This window comes from Pelophylax lessonae (genome assembly GCF_965119305.1).
Source record: "Pelophylax lessonae genome assembly, chromosome: 5".
Taxonomy (NCBI): Eukaryota; Metazoa; Chordata; class Amphibia; order Anura; family Ranidae; genus Pelophylax; species Pelophylax lessonae.
The window spans coordinates 63,309,540-63,336,744 of NC_138772.1; the positions used below are offsets into that span (position 1 = coordinate 63,309,540).

General features: G+C 42.2%; 1 protein-coding gene across 1 annotated transcript in view; it reads right to left on the reverse strand.

The window, feature by feature from the left end:
* Window positions 1–22,840: 22,840 nt before the first annotated feature.
* LOC309556300 (ATP-dependent translocase ABCB1-like) overlaps window positions 22,841–27,205 on the reverse strand; it is an 80,397-nt gene continuing 76,032 nt past the window's right edge. Inside the window, exons 25-28 of the mRNA XM_082258741.1 lie at window positions 26,668–26,865; window positions 25,354–25,560; window positions 24,173–24,319; window positions 22,841–23,065 (exon numbers count right to left, since the gene is read on the reverse strand). Coding sequence (XP_082114867.1) covers window positions 22,865–23,065; window positions 24,173–24,319; window positions 25,354–25,560; window positions 26,668–26,865 — 753 coding nt within the window. The 3' untranslated portion in view covers window positions 22,841–22,864. The remainder of the gene's footprint in view (window positions 23,066–24,172; window positions 24,320–25,353; window positions 25,561–26,667; window positions 26,866–27,205) is intronic.

Genomic DNA, 27,205 nt, shown 5'->3' on the forward strand with positions numbered 1-27,205 from the left:
TTCCAGGGACAGTGTTTGCATGTTCTAGTTCCAGGGACGGTGTTTGCATGTTCTAGTTCCAGGGACGGTGTTTGCATGTTCTAGTTCCATGGATGGTGTTTGCATGTTCTAGTTCCATGGATGGTGTTTGCATCTTCTAGTTCCATGGACGGTGTTTGCATCTTCTAGTTCCATGGACGGTGTTTGCATCTTCTAGTTCCACTGATGTTGTTTGCATCTTCTAGTTCCATGGATGGTGTTTGCATCTTCTAGTTCCAGGGAAGGTGTTTGCATCTTCTAGTTCCAGGGACAGTGTTTGCATGTTCTAGTTCCATGGACGGTGTTTGCATGTTCTAGTTCCATGGACGGTGTTTGCATGTTCTAGTTCCAGGGACAGTGTTTGCATGTTCTAGTTCCATGGATGGTGTTTGCATGTTCTAGTTCCAGGGACGGTGTTTGCATGTTCTAGTTCCACGGATGGTGTTTGCATCTTCTAGTTCCATGGATGGTGTTTGCATCTTCTAGTTCCACTGATGGTGTTTGCATCTTCTAGTTCCAGGGACAGTTTTTTCATTTTCTAGTTCCAGGGACGTTGTTTGCATCTTTTAGTTCCAGGGACAGTGTTTGCATGTTCTAGTTCCAGGGACAGTGTTTGCATCTTCTAGTTCCATGGATGGTGTTTGCATGTTCTATTTCCATGGATGGTGTTTGCATGTTCTAGTTCCATGGATGGTGTTTGCATCTTCTAGTTCCAGGGACAGTGTTTGCATGTTCTAGTTCCATGGATGGTGTTTGCATCTTCTAGTTCCAGGGACGGTGTTTGCATGTTCTAGTTCAAGGGACAGTGTTTGCGTCTTCTAGTTCTAGTCCAAATCCTTTGGTGGAAGGGGGATTTTGGTGTGGGGTTGTTTTTCAGGGGTTGGGCTTGGCTCTTAGTTCCAGTGAAGGTAAATTTTAAGGCGTCAGCATACCTAGACATTTTGGACAATTTCTTGCTCCCAACTTTGTGGTAACAGTTTGGGGATGGCCACTTCTTGTTCCATTATGACTGCGCACCAGTGCACAAAGCAAGGTCCATAAAGACATGGATGAGCGAGTTTGGGGTAGAGGAACTTGACTGGCCTGCACATAGTCCTGACCTCAACTCGTTAGAACACCTTTGGAAAGAATTAGAGCAGAGACTGCGAGCCAGGCCTTCTCTTCCAACATCAGTGCATGACCTCACAAATGTGCTCCTGAATGAATGGTTATACATTCCCATAGACACACTCCTAAACCTTGTGGACCGCCATCCCAGAGGAGTTGAAGCTGTTATAGCTGCAAAGGGTGAGCCAGCCCAATATTGAACCCTTCGGACTAAGAGATACCATTAAAATTCATGTGCGTGTAAAGGCAGGTGTCCCAATACTATATACAATATAGTGTATGTACTTCATAAAGCTGCCCATTCTGTTTCAACCCTTGGATAATCTTACCTTGTACCTTGTTTCTTGTGAACCTTGAACTCCTTGCTCCTCCCATGAACTTCCTATTTAAAGTGATTGTAAAGTCTCGTTTTTTTTTTTTTTTCCCTATTAAAAAAACAGACATGTTATACTTACCTCCTCTGTGCAGTTGATTTTGCACAGAGCAGCTCAGATCCTTCTCTTCTCGGGTCCCTGGCTGGAGCTCCTGGCCCCTCTCTCCTGTTGTGTGCCCTCACAGCAAGCAGCTTACAATGGGGGCACCCAAACCGAGCTGCAGCTCTGTGGAGCTGCTGTTTGACCCCACCCCCTTTCTCTCCTGATTGGTCAACTGACTTTGATTGACAGCAGCAGGAGCCAATGGCACTGCTGCTGTGTCTCAGCCAATCAGGAGGGAGAGTCCCGGATGGTCGAGGGACTTGTGGACATCACTGGATAGAGATGGGGCTCAGGTAAGTATTAGGGGGTGCTGGGACAGCTGCTACACACAGAAGGATTTTTATCTTAATGCATAGAATGCATTAAGATAAAAACCTTCTGCCTTTAAAAACTCCTTTAAGGCCTGCCTTTGCACTTCCTGTTTGCCAGATTATTGTGCTCTCTCCAGCTGATATCTTGCTCCTTTGCATACCTGCAGCTGTGCTTATCTTCACTACCATTCATTATCGACCTTTGGCTTGTTCCTCGACTACACTTACACTTAATCCCAACCTGCAACCTCTTGTTACTGACCTTTGGCTTATTTACTGACTACTCTTCTGTTTGATCCCTACCTGCTAAACGTATCTGTTACTTGGCCCCAGCATGCTCACCTCCTTGTGGGGTGATCCTGAGGATACAGCAAAACCCATCTACCCCATTAGGAGCTTTGGTGAATACCGGTTGGTGCTTAGACCCCGCATCCTGGATTAGCCTTCAGCATCTGCCAGGGTGACCTGCTTGTATATCTAACTGGCCGGTGGCAGCCTCTCTACTGCTATAGCCATTGATTTCTGAGCCTGGCCCCCTGATACGCGGTTAGCTTTTTTTGCGTTCAGCCAGAAACATATTGCTTTCCCTTAATGGTGGTCCTGAGATGTGATACATTCGAAGGATAGAGCAGTGCTATGTGTTGGTAATTCCATAGATTATGCCAAGCTTTGCCAGGAGGCACGTGGTATTGTAACTTGAAAGATTTAATTCCATTTGTAGGGCTAAATTTAATTTGTCACAGAATGACTCAACGCACGTTTCCTGTGAACAGAGTATATCTACATTTCACAGCTTCTATATATAACTCCATCTTTGAGTAAGTGTCTGCCGCAAAGTAACTCTCACATATGCTCCATTGGAACATCCCTCTAAAGCTGAGCTCCGGGGCTGATGTAACAAAGCACCAGTTAAAGGTAGCTATATATGGAGTAAAAAAAATACGTAAGGACCCATTCAGACGCTGTGTTGCGTAAATACATAGCATTATCATGCATTAAGATAGCACATTGATATAAGCTGGAAGCTTACCCCTAACATATACGTCAATACAGACATGACCAATTTTTATGCAGTGCTTCATAATGCATGGCATGTGTGTTGTGCTGTGCTGCGTACTACTGTAGCTCTGCACTGGGTGGCATTCAATGTGCACTGCAAATAGTGCATTGTTGTGCATTGTGCTAAAACACAACAAAACACGCATTTAAAGTGGAACTCAACTGTAACATCCTGTTCAGATAAAACAGCCACTAGCAGTTCTGGCCATGGCTAGAGCAAGGGCAGATGGTTCATGTGGTATTTACTTCTTGGAATCCATCTGTCCTTAGCTCAGGCAGGAGGGTGTGCTTATCTAAGAAAGCCCCCCCCCCCCCGTTTCAATACATTGTTCATGTATTTTTGTACATCAGCTACAGATATATTCTTCAGCCATAGATAGCAGTGTTTATAAGTTTTTAGCTGCATCTATGGTTAAACTTTATGGGGGAGATTTACTAAAACTGGAGCATTCAGAATCTGTCACAGCTGCTCATGCTAGCCAATCAGCTACGAACCTAAGGTTGTTCAATTAATCTATGACAATAAAACGTGGAAGCCACTTGGTTTCTATGCAGAGCTGCACCATCATTTGCACTCTAGTTTTAGTATACTCCACCCTATGTCTTTTTTCTGTATAATAAAATTCCTGTTTCCTGTTTGCAGTTAAGCAGCAGATAAACACATGTGGACTGTGAACTTCCTGTTCTGTGGGGATAGAGACAGAATTTCTAAACAAATCTCCATGAAGACAACTGGGGTATAAGGCATCATTTTGGCTTAGGCCAGAAACAAGGAAGTAACTGAAAAAAATGAAAACATGAAAATATAATATACCTTCCTAACTAAGGCTAGCAGCATGAGGAATAAAAATTAACTAATGTTGATTAGGAAAGTTTATTTGTGCTTTAAAGTGGTATTACAGTAATACTAAAGGTTTGTTTTTTTTTGTTTCTAAAATAACAAACATGTTATACTTACCTGCTCAGTGCAGTTGGTTTCGCACAGAACAGTCCCAATCCTCCTCTTCTCTGGTCCCCTGCCGGCACTCCTGGCCCCTTCTACCTGCAGAGTGCCCCCCAGAGCAAGCAGCTTGCTCTGGGGGCACCCAAGCAGACGCGCTCCTGAGCCACTGCTCTGTGTGTCCATTCACACATAGAGCTATGGCTTAGCCCCGCCCCCTCCATCTCCTGATTGGCTCCTGCTACTGCCAAAAGCCAATCAGGAGTTTGAATCCCCAGAGAGCCAAGACTCTCCTGAACATTGCTGGATCGAGAAGGGGGCTTAGGAAAGTTTGGGGGGGGGGGGATTGACTGCTAAACATAGAAGGTTTTTTACCCTCATGCATTCTAAAAAACCTTGTGTCTTTACAATCACTTTAAAGATTCAGCTTTAAAAAACAAGCATGTCATACTTTCCTGCTCTGTGTAATGGTTTTGCACAGAGCAGCCAATCCTATTCTTCTTGGGACTCCCGCCAATGCACCCACATGGATATCAAATTGGGAGCAGCAGCTGTGTCCGTGCATTCGCTGCATGGACTGCCTGCACGGAAATGCAGAGAACACCTATGAAAACACAGCCCTCTTGTGGGCGTATGCCTAAAGTGATGCTAAACACACTGTTTAATTTGGCACTGTAATTATTTTAATTAAAAAAAAAAAAAAACTTCAAAATACCTTTTTCCTAATTGATATACAGCTGTTACATGATCCAGCTCTCTCCCAGCCTGTCTGCAGGGAAACATAAGCAGGAGGAGCCTCTAGTCCTCTGCTGCTGGTCACATGTTCAAAAAAAAAAAACAGCCTCTGGAATACAGAGTAAAAATAAATACTAAATATCAATAAACTGTTTTAAATTCGACAAACAAATATATATTTGAAATCCAATCTTTATTATTTTTTGGCAATAACACGGTATAGGTGGAGTTCTGCCAGTCACAGGCTGTGTCACGCCCCCTCTAGCCTATATCCTAGAATGTGGACTACAAGACACCTTCCCTTATGTTATGGAGAGGGGAATTTTGCAGTCCTAACAAAATTTCATGTCCTAGAGCGACAATACCATTCCTCCATAGATACAGTACAGTGAGTGAGTGTTGTCACACTAGGACAGGGAGTGTGTTGCTGGCAGGATTACCAGGTGAAGATAAAGGGAAAAAAGCAAGAAAAAAAAGCTCATGCTACACATATTTATATATACACAGGTGCATCTAAAAAAAATGGAATATCAAAAAATTTATTTATTTCAGTAGAAACATAGAAACATAGAATGTGTCGGCAGATAAGAACCATTTGGCCCATCTAGTCTGCCCAATATATCTGAATCCTATGAATAGTCCCTGGCCCTATCTTATATGAAGGATAGCCTTATGCCTATTCCATGCATGCTTAAACTCCTTCACTGTATTTGCAGCTACCACTTCTGCAGGAAGGTTATTCCATGCATCCACTACTCTCTCAGTAAAGTAATACTTCCTCATATTACTTTTAAACCTTTGCCCCTCTAGTTTAAAACTGTGTCCTCTTGTGGTAGTTTTTCTTCTTTTAAATATGCTCTCCTCCTTTACCGAGTTGATTCCCTTTATGTATTTAAAAGTTTCTATCATATCCCCTCTGTCTCTTCTTTCTTCCAAGCTATACATGTTAAGGTCCTTTAACCTTTCCTGGTAAGTTTTTTCCTGCAATCCATGTACTAGTTTAGTAGCTCTTCTCTGAACTCTCTCTAGAGTATCTATATCCTTCTGGAGATATGGCCTCCAGTACTGCGCACAATACTCCAAGTGAGGTCTCACCAGTGTTCTGTACAGCGGCATAAGCACTTCTCTCTTTCTACTGCTTATACCTCTCCCTATACATCCAAGCATTCTGCTGGCATTTCGTGCTGCTCTATTACATTGTCCTCCCACCTTTAAGTCTTCTGAAATAATTACTCCTAAATCCCTTTCCTCAGATACTGAGGTCAGGACTGTGTCAAATATTCTATATTCTGCCCTTGGGTTTTTACGTCCCAGGTGCATTATCTTGCACTTATCCACATTCAATTTCAGTTGCCAGAGTTCTGACCATTCTTCTAGTTTTCCTAAATCCTTTTCCATTTGGCATTTCCCTCCAGGAACATCAACCCTGTTACATATCTTTGTGTCATCAGCAAAAAGACAAACCTTACCATCGAGGCCTTTTGCAATATCACTTATGAAGATATTAAACAAAATTGGTCCCAGTACAGATCCCTGAGGTACCCCACTGGTAACATGACCTTGTTCTGAATGTTCTCCATTGACTACAACCCTCTGTTGTCTGTCACTCAGAAACTGCCTAATCCACTCAACAATATGGGAGTCCATGCTCAATGACTGCAGTTTATTGATAAGTCTTCTATGTGGGACAGTGTCAAAAGCCTTACTAAAATCTAGATATGCAATGTCTACTGCACCTCCACCGTCTATTATTTTAGTCACCCAGTCAAAAAAATCTATAAGATTTGTTTGACATGATCTCCCTGAAGTAAACCCATGTTGTTTTTCATCTTGCAATCCATGGGATTTAAGATGTTCCACAATCCTATCCTTTAATAGGGTTTCCATTAATTTGCCTACTATTGATATCAGACTCACTGGTCTATAGTTGCTCGATTCCTCCCTACTACCTTTCTTGTGAATGGGCACGACATTTGCCAATTTCCAATCTTCCGGGACGACTCCTGTTACTAATGATTGGTTAAATAAATCTGTTAATGGTTTTGCCAGCTCACCACTAAGCTCTTTTAATAATTTTGGGTGTATCTCATCAGGACCCTGTGACTTATTTGTCTTCACTTTAGACAGCAATCTTAGAACGTCTTCCTCTGTAAAGACACATGCATCAAACGATTCATTAGTCATCCTTTCAAGTGGAGGTCCTTCTCCTTTTTCTTCTGTAAAAACTGAACAGAAGTATTCATTAAGGCAGTCGGCTAGCCCTTTATTCTCTTCTACATACCTTCCGTCCTTTGTTTTTAATTTAGTTATTCCTTGTTTTAATTTCCTTTTTTCATTTATATATCTGAAGAATGTCTTATCCCCCTTTTTCATAGACTGAGCTAGTTTTTCTTCTGCCTGCTCTTTAGAAGTTCTTATAACTTGCTTGGCGTCTTTCTGCCTAATCTTGTAGATTTCCTTATCTTCATTGCTCTGGGTTTTTTTATAATTACAAAATGCTAGCTTTTTATTTTTAATGATTTGGGCCACTTCTGCTGAGTACCACAGTGGTCTCTTCCTTTTTTTGCTTTTACTGACAAGTGTAATGCAATTTTCTGTTGCCTTCAATAATGCACCTTTTAAGTAGTCCCACTTCTCCTGGACTCCATGTAATCCGTTCCAGTCTGTTAAGGACTCATTTATGACTAATTTCATTTTTGAAAAGTCTGTTTTTCTAAAATCTAAAACTTTTGTTTTTGTGTGGTGTGACTCTTTCACAGTTCTTATATTAAACCACACTGGATCCCAAGGTTTCGCCTACAATGACATCATATACCGAATCCCCATTTGTGAATACCAGATCCAAAATGGCCTCCCTCCGGGTTGGCTCCTCAACCACTTGTTGCAGAGACAACCCCAGTAGGGAATTTAGAATATCTGTACTCCTGGTAGAACTTGCTATTTTGGTTTTCCAGTTTATATCTGGAAGATTGAAATCTCCCATAATGATAACTTCTCCTTTCATTGTCATTTTAGCTATTTCTTCAACTAGTAGATCATCTAGTTCTTTGACTTGACCAGGTGGTCTATATATCACACCTACACGAGTTACTGCATGATTAGCAAACTGCAACGTAACCCAAACTGACTCTATGTTGGCCTCACCAACTTGTATTAGGTTAGATTTAATGCTTTCTTTCACATACAGGGCCACTCCTCCTCCTTTCTTGCCTTCTCTGTCTCTTCTGTATAAAGAGTACCCTGGTATGGTTATGTCCCAGTCATTTCTTTCATTAAACCATGTCTCCGTAACAGCCACTAAATCTACATTCTCAGATGCCATAATTGACCCAAGTTCATTGATTTTTTTACCTACACTGCGAGCATTTGTAGACAGGACTCTGAGCTTATCATTTCTTAACCTCTGTGCTTCTGACCTGTTCTGGCATTGTTTCGGGGGGCAATTGGACTCTTGTAATTCCACTCTTTTGCCCCCCCTTCCTAGTTTAAATACTCTTTCGCAAATTCTTGGAGTTGTTCACTAAGTACATTTGTTCCTTTGAGAGAAAGATGCAAACCATCTTTTTTGTACAGTTCCTTTCTATTCCAAGTAGAGCTATCATGAGAAACAAAGCCAAATCCTTGCTCTTGACACCATTTACTAAGCCATATGTTGAGCTCCTTTATGCGCCTCTGCCTATCATTCTGAACATTATGCACAGGCAGAACTTCAGAAAATGAAATGGTGGATGCAAAATCCTGTACGTCATTTCCAAGTGTGATTAAAGATTTTTTCACCTCTGACACTTCATTGCAAGCCAGGTCATTTGTCCCTAGATGGACAAGAACATCCACGTCCCCTTCCTGCTTTGCTTGCTTAACAATATTAATAATACGTCTTCTATCTCGTCTAGCAGTAGCACCAGGGAGACATCTCACAAAACCATTTTCTTTAAGCTCCACACTTCTTATGATTGAATCACCCAGCAGCAGCTGCTTCCTTTGAGACTTCACTTTATCTTTTTTGTCCTTGGCTGCAGTCTTGCATACATTAGACATAGGAGTCGATGGTTTCTCACCCTCTGTGCTTGAGTCCATATCCATGTTGTCCTTACATTCTGAGAGTGCTGCAAATGAATTTTGGAGAACCACCGACTGTGGGACATGTCTTCTATCCACCACTCTAAGTCTTCCTGAACCTACAGTAACCCATCTGCCATTTCTGGGGGTCCTCTGTGGCAGTGGCATTGCAGCAGTCCCAGCTGGAGTTTGTTTAACAGATAATTTAAATATCTCTGATTTCAAAAATGCAATTTCCTGCTGCAGTAAGGAGAATTGTCTACAGATCTGACAGCATCCGAATCTCCAAAGAGTGGAACATGAAATAAATGCACAACAATTCCTGCACTGAACCAAGTCTGCCATTTTAAAGAGGAGAGAAAAAAAAATAAGAAAATTTGTAAATTTAAGTCAAACAAATCTTACCTTTTTTTTTTTTTTTTTTTCTTTTTTTCCACCTTCCAGCCTACCTCCTGACTATCTCCTGCAATATCTCATTCACTGTACTTAAAATGTTGTACTTGCAATGGAGTACTTGCAGCTAATGAATTAGACCAGTAGTTCAATTCAAAAAGTGAAACTCATAAAATATAAAGATTCATAACACACAGAGTGATATATTTCAAGCATTTTTTTCTTTAACCACTTGCCGACCGCCGCACGACTATATACTGCGGCAGCCTGGCGCTCCTGGGCAAAGTGACGTACCGGTACGTCGCTCGCCCATGAGCCTCTAGGGGGCGAGCGCGCGCCGCTGGGGGCAAGCGCGCGCAGCTGGAGGCGCGCTCCCGCCCCCACTCGTTTCCTGACATCCCCGTGCGAATGACCAGCGGCTCCGATGTCCGCCGGTCACTCGCGATCTCCCGCTGGAGACAGGAAAGGCAGGCAGCTAAAGTAAACAAAGCCGCCTGTCATTCTCCATGATGTAACTGCAGAGACTACACGATCCTGCTATGTAGGATCGTATGTCTCTGTGGTTACATCACAAGGCACGTCCCTTGCAAGTTAGAATCACGCCCCTGGGGACACACTTAACCCCTTGATCACTAATAAAGTTAACCCCTTCCCTGCCAGTGTCATTATTACAGTAACAGTGCATATTTATAGCACTGATTACTGTAGTAATGTCACTGGTACCCCCATAAGTGTAAAAAATGTCAGTTAGGGGTCCAATCTGTCCGCTGCAATGTCGCAGTCCCACAAAAAAAAATCGCAGATCGCCGCCTTTACTAGTTAAAAAAAAACAATAAAAATGACATAAATCTTTTCTGTAGTTAGTAAACGCGATAACTTTTGCGCAAACCAATCAAAATCCGCTTATTGTGATTTTTTTTACCAAAAATATGTAGCAGAAAACAAATTGGCCTAAAATGTTAATAAAATTGATTTTTACATTATTTTTTTTGAGAATTAAAAAAAAAAATGTGAAAAATATTGTTATTTTTTCAAAATTGTCGCTCTTTTTTTGTTTATAGCGCAAAAAGTAATAATCACACATGTGATCAAATACCACCAAAAGAAAGCTCTGTGGGAAAAAAAGGACCTCAATTTAATTTGGGTGCAGTGTCGTAATTGTCTGTTAAAATCACAGAGTGCCGAATCGCAAAATAGGCCCTGGTCTTTGAGCAGCCAAATCCTCCGGGGCTTAAGTGGTTAAATGTTGATGATTATGGCTTACAGCTAGTGAAAACCCAAAATTGAGTATCTCAGAAAATTAGAATATTGTAAAAACATTCAATATTTTGGACTCATGGTGTCACACTATAATCAGCTAATTAACTCATAACACATGTAAAGGTTTCCTGAGTCTTTAAATGGTCTCTAAATGGTTCAGTAGGTTACACAATCATGGGGAAGACTGCTGACTGACAGTTGTCCAGAAGACAGTCATTGATACCCTCTACAAGGAGGGTAAGTCACAATAATTGCTAAAGAAGCTGGCTGTTCACAGAGTGCTGTATCCAAGCATATTAATGGAAAGTTGAGTGGAAAGATAAAGTGTGGTAGAAAAAGGAGCACACGCAACAGGGATAACCGCAGCCTTCAGAGGATTATAAGCAAAGGCCATTCAAGAATCTGGGGAAGATGTACAAGGAGTGAACTATGGCTGATGTCAGTGCTTCAAGAGCCACCACACACAGACTTATCCAGGACATGGGCTACAACTGTCACATTCCTTGTGTCAAGTCACTGCTAAACCAAAGACAATATCAGAAGCATCTTACCTGGGCTAAGGGGAAAAGAACTGGAATACTACTGAGTGGTCCGAAGTCTTCTTTTCAGGAAGAAAGTACGTTTTGCATTTCATTTGGAAATCAAGGTCTCAGAGTCTGGAGGAAGAGTGGAGAGGCACAGAATCCAAGTTGCATGAGGTCCAGGGTGAAGTTTCCACTGTCCATGATTATCACTGTTTATGATTGGCCAGCAAACTCACCTGACCTAAACCCCATTGAGAATCTGTGGGGTATTTTTTAAGAGGAAGATGAGAGACACCAGACCCAAAAATGCAGATGAGCTGAAGGCTGCTATCAAAGCAACCTGGGCTTCCATAACACCTTAGCAGTTCCCAGGCTGATCACCTCCATGCCACTCGGCATTGATGCAGTAATTCATGCAGAAGGAGCCCCGACCAAGTATTGAGTGCTTACTATACTGTACATAGACATCGGCTGGTACTCTATCAGTGGGGGGCAGCCGGCGGCAGACGGACTCCCCCAAATCACTCCAGCCCGCACCCCATGCCAGTTTTGTTTACCTTGCTCCGCGGGACAGACAGGCAGCAGCGGCTTCCCCCTCAGTCTCCTCCATGTTCCCTCTCGGCAGCCGTCTCCTCCCTCCTTCTTGGCCAACAGGATGTCTTCTCCTTTCGGCCAATCGGGAAACAGGTCTCAGGACCCGCTTCCTGATTGGCTGGGAGGAGGATCCGTGTGACAATAGCGAATATTGATCCGCTATTGTCACACAACTGTTGGCTTGATGAAAAGTATGGTTATCAGTGGCGGCCCATCCATTAGGGGCGCAGGGGCGCCGCCCCCCCCCATCCATGCGTCCGGCCCCCTAATCTACATGCAGGGCACCGGATGCATGGATTCCAATGGGGGATTTTTTTTGAAGCACAGTGCCCTGAGCCCACCCTTGAGGCTCTAATTACGTGGTTAAAAAAAAATTCCCATTGGAATCCATGCATAGATAGGGGGGGCGGCGCCCCTGCGCCATTAATGGATGGGCCACCACTGATGGACATACTTTTCAGCAAGCCAACATTTCTGTGTTAAAAATCGTTTTTTTTTATTGGTCTTTTGTAAAATTCTGATTTTCTGAGATACTGAATTTTGGGTTTTCACTAAATGTAGCCAAAATTCATCAAAATTAAAAGAAAGAAATGCTCGAAATATATCCCTTGGTGTGTAATGAACATATACAATGAACTATATAAAACATTTGAGATTCACTTTTTGAAGTTAATTACTGAAATAAATTAACTTTTTGATGATGTTCTAATTTTTTTAGATGCACCTGTGTAATGGGGCTTAGATACATTTTTGCATATAAAAGTGAACACAAGCAGTAAACCATTTTATTTTACAAGTAGTACACTGCCATCTTCTGGTCAATAAAAGGTACAGCATTGGAAAGAGACCAAAGAGATTGAAGTCCGCTGAACTGAGTGGTTTATTAAAAGGATTTCTGAAACAGTAGCAATGATTTTAGATAATTATATGATATCAGTCAATAATTTCTAAGGAAAACAAAAAATCTCATATCCTTTTCTTGTGCCATCAACACACACAAACAACACACTGATAGAATGCAATAACTACAAAGGTATCTGCAGTATGTGACATACACTATATTGCCAAAAGTATTGGGACACCTGCCTTTACACGCACATGAACTTTAATGGCATCCCAGTCTTAGTCCGCAGGGTTCAATATTGAGTTGGTCCACCCTTTGCAGCCATAACAGCTTCAACTCTTCTGGGAAGTCTGTCCACAAGGTTTAGGAGCGTGTCTATGGGAATGTATGACCATTCTTCCAGAAGCGCGCATTTGTGAGGTCAGGCACTGATGTTGGACGAGAAAACCTGGCTCGCAGTCTCCCCTTTAATTCACCCCAAAGATGTTCTATCAGGTTGAGGTCAGGCTCATCCATGTCTTTATGGACCTTGCTTTGTGCACTGGTCCAAATCATTTGGTGGAGGGGGGGTTATGGTGTGGGGTTGTTTTTTAGGGGTTGGGCTTGGCCCCTTGGTTCCAGGGAAGGAAATTCTTAAGGCATCAGCATACCAAGACAATTTGGACAATTTCATGCTTCCAACTTTGTGAGAAATTTGGGGATGGTACCTTCCTGTTCCAACATGACTACACACCATATGGATCATATTCATCATACATGGATCTTACCTTTGCAGGTATGCCAGTATGACCTTCATGCGAGATGAAGGGGTGCTGTGTGGCTCTGAAACCTTGGTATTGTAACTATGATATGTTAGCTAAATAAAGCTTTTGAACTGTTCTGAAGATTCTTGGTGTGCTTGTGACATTCTTCTCTCTCTGAATCTCTTCAGTTCTCAGCCAGTGGTCTCTGCAACCATTTATATCTACAACCATATTCAGGAACATGTGCGTTGGGAATATTGTGCCTGAGTGCAAACTAATACCTAAAATGTACACCTATTCCCTATTTTTATAAAAAAAGTAGTCCTGTTCCCTTGGAGTAAACTATGGTGGGGGTAATGGCGAGATAGGGGTTGCTAGGTTTTCATGACTGTTGAGCCTGTCCCAGATTTGTAAGGCAACATGTAAACAGGTTGAAAATATGCCAGTTAGGGGCTGTCCTGGTTGGGAGGGTAAAGGTTAATGACTTTCCTGGTCCTTTGGTTTTGGCAGGTCCAACGCACTGCTCCTGCGTTATAAAAGAGGGACAGTTGTCTGGAGCCGGTGGCTTGGAGTGGTGTGGAGAAGAATGAGTGCCGTATCCAGGTAAAGCAAAGGAATGTTGATTGCTGTTATGTAAAAGGTCACCAAGACCTGGGGTTCATCCCCAAAGATCCCAACACTGGGAAATGCCACTAATTGATCATATTCATCATACATGGACTTTACCCTTACAGGTATGCCAGTGCAGCACATAGCCTGAGTTATGAGTAGGGATGTAGGAAAAATTTTGTTCTTGCATGTTTAAATTTGTGATGTTCTTGCACTGCTAAGGAAAGCTTTGAAACCTTGTTCCCTCCTGGTCTATAGTTACTCAAGAGGTGTAATGCAAGTAACAGGTACTATTCCACAGTACAGGTCAATTAAGTACTTTGGGGTATGAAGACAGTGTGCAGACACAAGTGGTTACCCATAGTAAGAGAAGTCTACCAAGCAGTCTGTCATTAAGTCTTGTCTCCGAGATAAGTGGGATAGCCTCTTGCAGGAGGAAGTTGTTGTCAGCACACTCTCTGTGAGTGGTCTGTCTCCTATAGCAACAGGAGCGGACTCACACCGCAGAGGTCCCCAGCCTGTACACAGGTACAGAAGAGTGAAGTGAAGTGCATGCATGGAGTCAATGCTATGTGCACAGCAGGATCCCATACCGCTCCTGGATGTGAGGCAGTAGTGATACATTGGACAGGTGGATGTGGACATTGTCACTTCCAAATCCAACCTACAGAGAATGTGTACATTGTCACAGGGAACTGAGAGCTAACTGAAGGAAAGTTGTGGTGCAAGTGTACGCGGTGTACGTTCATCTCTAAAACCAGAGACCCGACATAAGGTCAAGGATTCCCCCACAGCAGCCTCAGCCTTGTCCCAGGGCACTTTTGAAAATGGTACAAAATTAAAGGTATCCCATGTGTACTAAGATGATCCTGTTACAGGTGCCTAGTGTTGCCCAGAAGAACCCACCCTGGGGTACGCCTCTCATGTGACCCTTGCTTGGTGCCCAACAAGGAGGGAAGCAGGGAGGCTGAGAACCACCTTGTCACCCTGACCTGTCCACAAACAGTAGACAGAAGGGAGACATCAAAGGACAGTACCATCTGGGTGACTGTAGCCAAGGTGAATTAGCCAGGTTGTGTTCTGCTAAAAACATTTCTAAAGCAACCCATAGTTTATCTTTAACCACTTTACGACCAGTCACTGTGCCTCTACTGCAGCAATGTGGCTCGTTATCCTCCAGCGACGTAGACCTACGTCGCTGGACTCCTCCCCTTGTGGGCGGCGCTCGGGCGCCGCCGCAGGCTCGCTCCCGCTGTATTCATTCACAGCGGAAGTTGGGCCAGGGGAGGAGCAGCGGCGATCACTGCTGCTCTTTCCCGATCGTCGGGGAATCGAGTTAGTAAGCACCAGGCATACATTAACCCCTCCCTCTCCAATAAAATTAACCCCTTCCCTGCCAGTGTCATTTTTACAGTAACAGTGCATATTTATAGCACTGATTACTGTAGTAATGTCACTGGTACCCCCAAAAGTGTCAAAAATGTCAGTCAAGGGTCCAATCTGTCCGCCGCAATGTCGCAGTCCCGCAAAAAAAAATCGCAGATCGCCGCCATTACTCGTTAAAAAAAAACACCAAAAATGACAGAAATCTTTCCCTTAGTTAGTAAACGCAATAACTTTTGCGCAAACCAATCAAAATACGCTTATTGTGATTTTTTTTTACCAAACATAGGTAGCAGAAAACAAATTGGCCAAAAATTTAAAAAAATTTTGATTTTTACATTTTTTTGGGGGGGAATTTCATCTAAAAAAATGTGAAAAATATTGTTATTTTTTCAAAATAAATGCTCTTTTTTTTGTTTATAGCGCAAAAAGTAAAAATCACACAGGTGATCAAATACCACCAAAAGAAAGCTCTGTTTGTGGGGAAAAAAGGACGTAAATTTTGTTTGGGTACGGCGTCGCACGACCGCACAATTGTAAGTTAAATTCGCACAGTGCCGAATCGCAAAAAGTGGCCTGGACGTAAGACAGCAAAATCCTCCGGTGGTAAAGTGGTTAAAAATATTGTGCAATTTAGGGCAGTACCATTACTTTATAATGTAAGTGCAGATCTGGAAACCCTAGTCCATTTAGAGAAGCCACAGTGTTATTTTTCCACCCCCTCTCCCATTGTATCATGTGTACCATTTTCGATATGTATTGCAAACACGGGTTGAAGGGGTCAGAAAAATGACCATATGGATGTTGCTCTCATAGCACAGAGGGCAAGTCCTGATCTGGTGCCAGCCTTATTGATCACAGGTTTTCTGTGCTGCTTTATATCCCACAACAAAACAAAACATTACAATGTGTCTGATCCACTTTAATGCCTCCCTGAGGCGGGAGCAAATATCGAGTGTTAACCTATCATTGCTGTTAGACTGAAAAATGATCCGAAGATGGAGATGCTGGAGTCGTGGCCACAGGACACGATCAGAATTTCATTTTGCTTGCCAATAGACAACAGCTGGTGGAACTAGGCTAAACAACACACGGGAGGTGAAAATAGGTTGTAAAGGAAGCCTGGACTAAAGGGCCATACACACTATAAGATTTTCTGAAGACTTTTTCCTTTAGACTTACCAAAACCATATAATATGAGGTCAAACCTAAACACCTTTAAATTTACCTTCAACTATGTAGTGCCAGGGCCTGCCTGATTGCATACAAATTTAAAGTGTTTAGGTTTGACCTCATATTATATTGTTTTGGTGAATCTAAAGAAAAAATTCTAAAGAAAATTGTATAGTGTGTATCCAGCTTAATAAAATATGAAGGCTGCTATTGCTGCTTTTGAAAATATGAATTGCCTGGTTGTCATATTCATCCATGGGCTTTAATACTTTCTGATATCCTGACTTAGATTAAGATTTTAACCTTTTCAATCTACATGCTTTTTCCAAATCGGTGACTTTAAATGCACTAAAGGCAGAGGCAGACAGCTAGCATTTTGAGGAGGTCAGCATGGGCAGACCCCATACTTTTCTTGCTGCAACTTTCCTTTAACATAAATGTGTTGTCTTTTCAATTTTTTGGGGGTAAATATGTAAAATAGATCAGATTTATGTAAATAATTGTATGAATAAATACTGTATATTAATGTATTAAAAATCCTGGATAGGGATGACCTTGGGTCTGTTCGGATCCTAGTCTGAACCCATGTGAGCAAGTATGCCAGGAAGCTGTCATTGTACCAGGCCAACCATCTGCATCTGGTGTATACCCCTTGTTTATGTGAGATGATTGGCCTGGTATAGGTGACTGCTTCCTGGCAGGCTCACTTACGTGGTTTCATATGTAGCACCCTCCTATTTTGGTGCTAGATAGTAGGGATAGTTTTTGGCTTTCTCTGCTTAACAGGAAAGCAGTAGGTAAAGCATAGGAGCTCTCTTCTTATCAGGGAGCTGGATCTAATAGTTAGGCCTGTTCCATGTGTTCCATGTGTGATTCATGTGGGCTGAGGGAGTGTCCCCACTGTATCCAATGAAAATGTACATTGGACAGTGGAGGAAACCCAACCAATGACACACAGGCTTTGATACCGTCCCATGGGTTTGGCACAGAGAGTGGTGCATCATGGGATATGGTATAAAAGCCAGGAGCACATGAGGCAGGAGGTCTTTGGGTTGGAAGCCAGGTCCTGGAAGGAGGGTGATGGCTGTCTCTCCTTCTGTAGCTGAGGAAGGTGTTCACAGGGAGTCAGCCTGGTGAACCAGAGTGTGGGGCTAAATCCAGAGGTCCAGGAAAGCTGACTGGTGGAGTTGGAGGCAACGGTGACTCTGGAAAAACAGTGTCCCTGAGTACAGAGGTACTTTCCCGGGGGTCTGTCCAGGAAGGGGACCACTCCTAAGGATAGAGTCAGTGGACGGGTGTCAGCACACACATTGAAAGAGAAAGGTGGTGCCAAGTTTAGAACCCTGAAGAGAATTGCAAGCAGGAACTCTTAAAATATCTTCACTTCAGTGGCAGAGTGAAGCAGCGGCCCTGCCGCATCTTAAAGTCAGTTGTCCTCAATACTGTGAATAGTTATTAGTTAGAGTATCCCACTCATCCCTTCTCCTATCCAAGTTCTCATTAAAACTACAAAACAACATCCCCTGGACTGATTATTGACTGAGCCAAGAACTTAAAGCGATACGCTTCTGCAACCAGATGCTACGGGTAACCCAGGGGAATCCAGAAAGTGTTATAACCAGCAGTCCTTTAGGGGGCAGTGATACAAAAAAGGTACCCCCGATGGTTTGGGACTTTATTTGCCACTAAAACACTGAAGAAAGACAAAGGAGTATATAAATTTCAATTTTATTACATAAAGAACCAAAAAATAATAACTACATACACATAATTGTATAAATCCAGCAAACAACTAGATATACATAGAATTAAAACTTGCATGCAAGGACAGACCAGTATCCGTACAGAAGACTCCTAGGCACCATTGGTGGAGAGAACCGGACAGGACCCTACGCGTTTCGGGTATAAAAACCCTTCCTCAGGGGTCAACCAGAGTTCAATGCACTAACTGTACCTATATAAATATAAATTGCATTTAATATGCTGTAGGTAAAAAACATATTCAAAAGGGAGTTCCATATTATACGAAATATCATCATCTTATAATGCAGGTACCTACCAAAGGGAGTCCTTTTGTAAGGGTAACTGGGCTGTCAATTAAAACGGTGTTAACCGAAAAAGAAGTGTCTGGTCTCACTTTAACATAGTTTACTGAGAAAGAAAACGGTGTGTTTGAATATGTTTTTTACCTATAGCATATTAAATGCAATTTATATTTATATAGGTACAGTTAGTGCATTGAACTCTGGTTGACCCCTGAGGAAGGGTTTTTATATCCGAAACGGTAGGGTCCTGTCCGGTTCTCTCCACCAATGGTGCCTAGGAGTCTTCTGTACGGATACTGGTCTGTCCTTGCATACAAGTTTTAATTCTATGTATATCTAGTTGTTTGCTGGATTAAATACAATTATGTGTATGTAGTTATTATTTTTTGGTTCTTTATGTAATAAAATTGAAATTTATATACTCCTTTGTCTTTCTTCAGTGTTTTAGTGGCATATAAAGTCCCAAACCATCGGGAGTACCTTTTATTGTATCTATCTACCGGGATGAAGGCCACTAACACTGGGTACTAAGTGACAGGATCTAACAAAAATCTTTAGGGGGCAGTGCTACACATACTTAAAGTGTTTGTTACCCCAACAGTTCATATTCCTGATATGTGCCTGCTGTGCCATGTACTTGTATGAGAAAGTATAGTGATCTCTTTGTATTGCTTCCTTTGAAATCACTTGATTCCTGGCAGTCCCTACCTATGCTGGGAACTTAGTCTGCTCTCCTCCAATGATCAGGCTTGTCCTGACACAGTCATTCACTGGGAAGCTCAGTGTACTGCTACTTCTCCTTCCCCTATCTCTTATGAAGCTGAGAACAGAGGGAATGTGATCACTCATATAAAAAAAGGGGAAAGGGTATTTATAATATTTTTTTAAATATATCCAAAAATGTTTTCCATTTCATTTCTATTTTACACTGAATGGGTGTATTACAAGGTGATCATTTGCAATCACTTTAAGATCAAAACACATCTGAGCTCATTCCTAGTGGGGGTTTTCATCACTAGGGTCATTGGGGTGATTTCCAATCATGACACTACTACTGCCTGAGTTTGCATATTGCTTGCTTGTGTGGATTTCTTCCCACATTCTAAAGACACATTCGTAGTTTCCTTGGCTCCTTTATTTTTGGCCTTAGTATGTGTTTATATATACAGCATCTCACAAAAGTGAGTACACCCCTAACATTTTTGTAAATATTTTATTATATCTTTTCATGTGACAACACTGAAGAAATGACACTTTGCTACAATGTAAAGTAGTGAGTGTACAGCTTGTATAACAGTGTAAATTTGCTGTCCCCTCAAAATAACTCAACACACAGCCATTAATGTGTAAACTGCTGGCAACAAAAGTGAGTACACCCCTAAGTGAAAATGTCCAAATTGGGCCCAAAGTGTCAATATTTTGTGTGGCCACCATTATTTTCCAGCGCTGCCTTAACCCTCTTGGGCTTGGAGTTCACCAGAGCTTCATAGATTGCCACTGGAGTGCTCATTCACTTCTACATGACGACATCACGGAGCTGGTGGATGTTAGAGACCTTGCGTTTTTCCACCTTTCGTTTGAGGATGCCCCACAGATGCTCAATAAGGTTTAGATCTGGAAACATGCTTGGCCAGTCCATCGCCTTTACCCTCAGCTTCTTTAGCAAGGCAGTGGTTGCTTTGGAGGTGTGTTTGGGGTAGTTGTCATGTTGGAATTCTGCCCTGCGGCCCAGTCTCCAAAGGGAGGGGATCATGCTCTGGTTCAGTATGTCACTGTACACGTTGGCATTCATCATTCCCACAATGAACTGTAGCTCCCCAGTGCTGGCAGCACTCATGCAGCCCCAGACCATGACACTCCCACCACCATGCTTGACTGTAGGCAAGGCACACTTGTCTTTGTACTCCTCACCTGGTTGCCACCACACACGCTTCACACCATCTAAACCAAATAAGTTTATCTTGGTCTCATCAGACCACAGGACATGGTTCCAGTAATCCATGTCCTTAGTCTGCTTGTCTTCAGCAAACTGTTTGCGGGCTTTCATGTGCATCATCTTTAGAAGAGGCTTCCTTCTGGGACGAAAGCCATGCAGACTAGTTTGATGCAGTGTGCAGTGTATGGTCTGAGCACTGACAGGCTGACCCCCCACCCCTTCAACCTCTGCAGCAATGCTGGCAGCACTCATACTTCTATTTCCCAAAGACAACCTCTGGATATGAGGCTGAGCACGTCCACTCAACTTCTTTGGTCGACCATGGCGAGTGGAACCTGTCCTGTTAAACCGCTGTATGGTCTTGGACACCGTGCTGCAGCTCAGTTTCAGGGGTTTGGCAATCTTCTTATAGCCTAGGCCATCTTTTTGTAGAGCAACAATACTTTTTTCAGATCTTCAGCGAGTTCTTTGCCATGAGGTGCCATGCTGAACTTCCAGCGACCAGTATGAGAGAGTGAGAGCGATAACCCCAAATTTCACACACCTGCTCCCCATTCACACCTGAGACCTTGTAACACTAATAAGTCACACGACACGGGAGAGGAAAAATGGCTAATTGGGCCCAATTTGCACATTTTCACTCAGGGGTTTACTCACTTTTGCTGCCAGCGGCTTAGACATTAATGGCTGTGTGTTGAGTTATTTTGAGGGGGCAGCAAATATATACTGTTATATAAGCTGTACACTCACTACTTTACATTGTGGCAAAGTTTCATTTCTTCAGTGTTGTCATATGAAAAGGTATACTAAAATATTTACAAAAATGTTAGGAGTGTACTCACTTTTGTGAGATACTGTATATATGTGAGGTAGGGACCTTAGATTGTAAACTTCTTGAAGACTGGGAACTAATGTAAATGTATGATATATGTGTGAAGAAGAGCACACAAACAAATCATACCCTACGGAAAAACTATTATCGAGGTCTATTGAGACTTGCTATATTTAAAGTGTATCTAAACTCAAGAACAAAAGTTTCATATATTGCATCTTACCAATTCTTAGATGTGGTGACTGCATTAATTTTCTTTTTTCAGGCTCTTTCTTCTCTTTATTTTCACTTAGCAATCCTGCTGGCACTTCCTGTGCTAGGGTGGCAACACTCACTCACTGTATTTTATTCATAGAGAAGCAGCATTGCTACCCTGGAACAGGAAGTGGACTACTGAACACCTTCCCTCACCTCCATAACACACTGTATGGTAGAAGTGTTCTATAGTCAGCAGAATTAAACTTGGTAGCATTAACACTAAGTAAGGTTTCAGTGCATCACAGGTAGTGTGCACAGGAAGCTAGGAGCTCTTTAGATTTCTGACAGGAGCAACAGGTTTTTTTTGTACTTAAAGAGGCAAAACATTGGGAAATATGCATTTACTGCGGAAACGTAATAAATATGTTTTTTTTTTTTTTATTCTATCCAGACATACACTTTAAATAATTACAAAAATAACAACACAGTATAAATAGTGCGTACAGCTACTTCAGTGAATTGACACTTTTGTGTTTTGCTTCATTTCAGAAAGGTAAAATTGTGGCCTACCTCAAAAAGTGTTTAACAAAAATCTGGCTTAATGTGGAAGTTCAGCCAAAAACTAACTCTGAATCTACCAGCAGCCACATTCTAAGACTAATCTATCTAACCCTGTAAAGCAAAAAAATCGCTATGCATACCTTCTCTGCAGCCGATCCAGTCCAGTCCAACGCTGAGCTGTCAGCGACGGCTTCTCTGTGTAGGCGGGTGCAGGAGAGGCAGCCGACAACTGAAGCCCCATAGTAAGTCTATGGGTGATGTTACTTCCCAGGCATTTCAAAGCCGTTGTCGGCTGTCTCCTGCACACCGCTTTGGTCGCTGGAGACCGGACCGGATCGGCTTCAGAATATGGTATGCATAGCGATTTTTGCTTTACAGGGCTAAATAGATTAGTCTTAGAATGTGGCTATGAGTAGATTTAAGGCCCGTACACATGAGCTGAAATTCGGCTGGGAATTTTCGTCCGACGACCAATCTGCCGATTTTCGGCTTGTTAGTATGGTGCTCTTGACAACCGACTCTGACTTTTCGGCCGAAGAAATTCTGGTGTGCAGGCTATAAAATTTTTGTCCACCGTCAAAACACGTCCGATTTTCGTGCAGTCAGTACAGATTTCGACAGGGAAAAATCTTATGAGCAAGACTGGGCATGCTCAGAGAAGAAAGAACACATACAAAGCAATCCAGCACATGACATCACTTCTGAAGTATAATTCTGTCGGACGACAAAATTCGTGTGCAGTCTAGGCACATTCCAACCAACAGACACCACTCTGGACAAAAGACGAACGACCGGTTGGCGGAAATTCGTTGCGTGTGTACGAGGCTTTAGAGTTCATTAGTTTTGGCTGAACTTACACTTTAAGTTGAGTCTGCACTGATGTAATGCTGCTTTGTTATAATACTGTTTGTTTTATGAGGCTTCTTTACTAACATTTGGCTGTTTGACTGCTCCAATTCTAGTTGACCTTCATCGGTATCTTGGTTTTTTTATAAACTGTATCAGTCCCATGATTTCCTTCTTCTGGTGATCTACTGTATGATGTTGGCTGGCTTTGTCTCCACTCATGTTGGACTCAGTTGTATAGTAACCAGCGAGTAATAGGCACCTTTAAGTTGCAGTAGCTGTTGATGTGTTCCCAGTTCTACAACCTTCCCGTTCTGGATGACGGCTATTTTGTCTGCATTCTGAATGGTGGAGAGTCGGTGGGCGATTACTATACAGGTGCGACCCTCTCGAGCTTTATCCAGAGCTTCCTGTACAACCTGGAAGGAAAGAGAAAGAGTTCTTAACTGTACTAGAAACAGCGGTGAAGTTAAAACCCAGGCAAGAGAACCCCTAATATAAAGAAGTGCTTTGCAGATCTGAGATACTATTATCCAAAATTAATCCATACCTATCTACTGCTTAATGGATTTGTAATCAGTTTTTCATTAAATCATTTCTTACTGTGTTTTTCTGCCTCCTTGTAACATCCTCTGATTTCCAAAACCTGTCCTTTTCTCCCACACTTCCATTTGTTTGGAGTGAGTGGTGCACATTAGTTATGATCATGTGCAATACTCTAGACACACTACAAATCTCATAGTGTTTAGTCCGTCTTGTGAGCACACAATAGAGCTTCTCACATACAGTGGGACCACCGTGAACAAGGATTTTGAAGATTTAGAGGACAGACGGCTTGATTTACTAAAACTGGAGAGTGTATAATCGGGTACAGCTCTGCATGGTAGCCAACCAGTTTCTAACTTTTTCAATTTAGCTTTAACAAAAAACTTGGAAGCTGATTCCTGAAAGCTAAACCTTTACCATTCCCTAAACCTAAACTCTAATTCTATATACTGTACATTCCATAAAATGATGTTTACCTTATCAGGCACTAAACGGAGCAGCACTGATTCTACACATTCTTGTGCAGACATCTAAGAATTCCCAAGTCTCAAAACCAAAAGAAACTTAATTATAGCAAATTATATAAAGAAGGGGCATTGAAAGTTATATAAATCTGTCCAAATTACTTTAACCAATTTACTGGACAATGTAGACAACTATGGAGTTTGGTAGAAGGTGAGTACATTAGGTACACTGCACTTATTTGCATGGCTGGTCCATTACATTACAGATCCATTGGCCACTTTTGGGCTTGCCATAAGTAAACTAGTGGACATTTTTGTTAATGACAGGTACTTCCTCAAGAATTAATAAGACATTTAATTTGTTCGAATAGAAAGGATTTTTCTCTTTTTTTTTTATTATTTACATGACTGTGACCAATTTGCTAGGAGTTGGCCATTCTACATCTACTATATGACTTTTTTATACCTATCAAATAATTAGTCCATGTCTGGACAGTCACTTTAATTTCTATTTACCTTTTCACTCTCTGTGTCCAAGGCGGATGTAGCTTCATCCAGCAGCAGAATTTTCGGTCGCCGAATAAGGGCTCGGGCTATGGCGATCCTCTGCTTCTGACCTCCAGACAGTTGGGTTCCCTTATCTCCAACACGGGTGTTGTATTTCTGTCATAATGGAGAGATGTAGTTATCATGGAGTTAATGAATAATAAGAATAGTTATTTTTTCTAAAACACTGTGAATGTCCCCAAAAGGACTGTAAAAACAAAATAAAATTGTAAAAAATAATATAAATTGTAAAAAAAAAACATAATAAAGCCTTGTTTACATGAACGGTGTACGCCAGTGTGAGGCCCCATTTATCTACACGAGGATGCACAGGTGTTCCATGCATCCCTGTGCAGCAAGTACCATTGATGTCATTTAAAACGCAACCGCTACTCCCAATTTGACATCCGTTTTATGGGGCCATGCACTTGCAACCACACAGATGTCAGATTTGGAGCAGCAGCTGCATTCCAATTGACATCAATGAGACTGCCTGCAGAGGGAAGCACAGAACCCCTATGCAACCCCATGTGGGTAAACGTGGCCCTCCATGGGCATATGCTTTAGAACATGCAGATATGTCAAAGCAACTTTCCTGTGCCACTCAGCATGTGGAGGAAACTGCTTCTGTACCATAGACTGCTGCCTCCCTGTACTTTGCCCTCCTGACTCCCCCAGTACTGTCCCCTGCTGCCCACCTGTACTTTGCCCTCCTGACCCCCCCCCCCTGAGTACTGTGCTCTGCTGCCCCCTTGTACTTTGCCTTCCAGACCCCACAGAACTGTGCCCTTTTACTTTTCATTCCTGACCCCCAGTACTGTGCCATGCTGACCCCCTGCACTTTGTTTTCCTCATACCCCCTGTACTGTGCCCTCTTGCCCTAGTTGTTGGCAAATATGAGTGCTATGTAGTCCTAGTACACACTTTGTCCTTGGGTGACAATGCTGCCCAGTATGGTTGTCAACCTAGGACAGGAGGTTTGTAATGGAAGGATTACCAGGTCAAAATAAAGGAAAAAACTGTGTGAAAAAAAACAAATGCAGCCACCACATCTACAGACCGATAAGTCTCAATACTATACATTTTTGTTTTGGGGTTTAGATACTCTTTAAATTGAACGTGACTGCACAATGTAGGTATTGTAGACTTACATCAGGTAGAGACTCTATGAAGCTCTGGATATTGGCCTCCTTGGCTGCCTGTTCAATCTCCTCTTGCTTCACCTTTCGGCTGTTGTCTCCATATGCAATATTCTCTGCTATGCTGCAGTCAAACAGCATTGGCTCTTGGGATACGGTGCCCATTTGTGCCCGCAGCCACTGGATGTTCAGACCCTTCACATCAAAACCATCTATGCACTGCAAGAGACACACAATAATAACTATTAGACAATAACCAACAAACATACAACATAACTAGAGGTGATATAGTCGCCATGCTAACATTTTTATTAGTGCCACTGACTCTTCGGGTTCTATCTTATATGCAGTATATGTTAAGCAAGTTTATATAGAGTTTATGATTATTGATGGACACTTTGTTAAACTTCACCCCTGCCTCTAATTCTCCATTGGCCTAATAATTTATTTGGCATGCCCCAGCTGGTAGAATGGCTCAGGTGGCATGTCTGCCTAAACCCCTGACCAAGTAGTAAAAGACAGTCCTTGCAAGTTTTCTTCAATTTGCTAGCTGACCCCAACAACCTGGCTGACTGGTAGTTACTGCAGATAAATGGAAAATGCAATCTTGGAGGGAGTAAAAATAGGTGAAATCATGGAGAAGGATCTGGGTGTCCTTGTCATTTTTTATAATCTTCAGCTTCTAAAGCTAGAAAGAGGCATAGCCTTATGAGAGATACATAATTGTGTCCTTTTACAAAGTAGTAATAACATCTCATCTACAATATGAAGTTCAGTTTTGGGGACCAATTCACAAAAATGATGTCAAATCACTGGAAAGAGTGGAAAGTGGAAAGGACAAATAAAAGAATAAGGGGCATGAAGGTCCTCAGAGGAGGTGCAACTTTGCATATGGAAAGGGTTCTATATTGTAAGAGCTGTGAAAATAGTTGAGTACAGCAGCTGTACTAAAAAGCACAAGTTGCTCTGGAAGGTCCTAGTCAGGACTAGGCTCATGTATTTACAGAGAATTTACTTATGGCCCCTTTAACTCAAGCCTGGACCTCATATCACCCTTGGCTCTGCAGGTATAACACAAAGCTACGTGTGCAGGACAATGTACCAATCCTCCAAGGTGGGAGTAAATTACCTAATCTTTAAATAGATGTCATTATTTATCAATTTTATGAGGTCTGGAGAGGGCAGACAGTGCATTTAATGTTTTATGATTTACTGATGTAATAACCTGAATCATGGATCTTTTACATAGAGGACATGTTACACATATAGTAATGAAGCTGCTTTATAAAGACATTGGTACTGGATCCAAATCGTGAAATGCATTACCACATCTCCACGCTGCGGGTCGTAGAATCTTTCCAGGAGCTGAATGGATGTACTTTTCCCACATCCACTGCTACCCACTAATGCCAGAGTTTCACCTTTCTCCACAGTGATGTCAAAACCCTGCAGCACTTCAACTTCCGGTCTGGTTGGATAGGTAAAGTGAATTCCATTAAGGGTGATACTTCCATTGCATTGTGGCTGCAATAAATAGATACAAAAGCAATATTAAGGCAAGCCACAGCCAGATTATTGGATGACCTTTCTTTCATCCATTTTTGATTTATCACATGTCCGCTCTCTATACTTTTAGATAATCTCCACAGTGCTGCTAATAAGGCAGTAATCAGACAGGCTGGGCTGTTACTGCTGAATTCTGATCTGACTTATAGACAGGTGCCTACTAAATGGTCTACCTCACTTAACTTTGTTATTTTGCTTGCAATGTGTTTACACTTGGCTGCATTGTAATTGTATTAGGTGTAGCATTATTTTTAAGGAATTGGGCCTGACGTGGGCCTGCCATGGTCACCGGTAACAC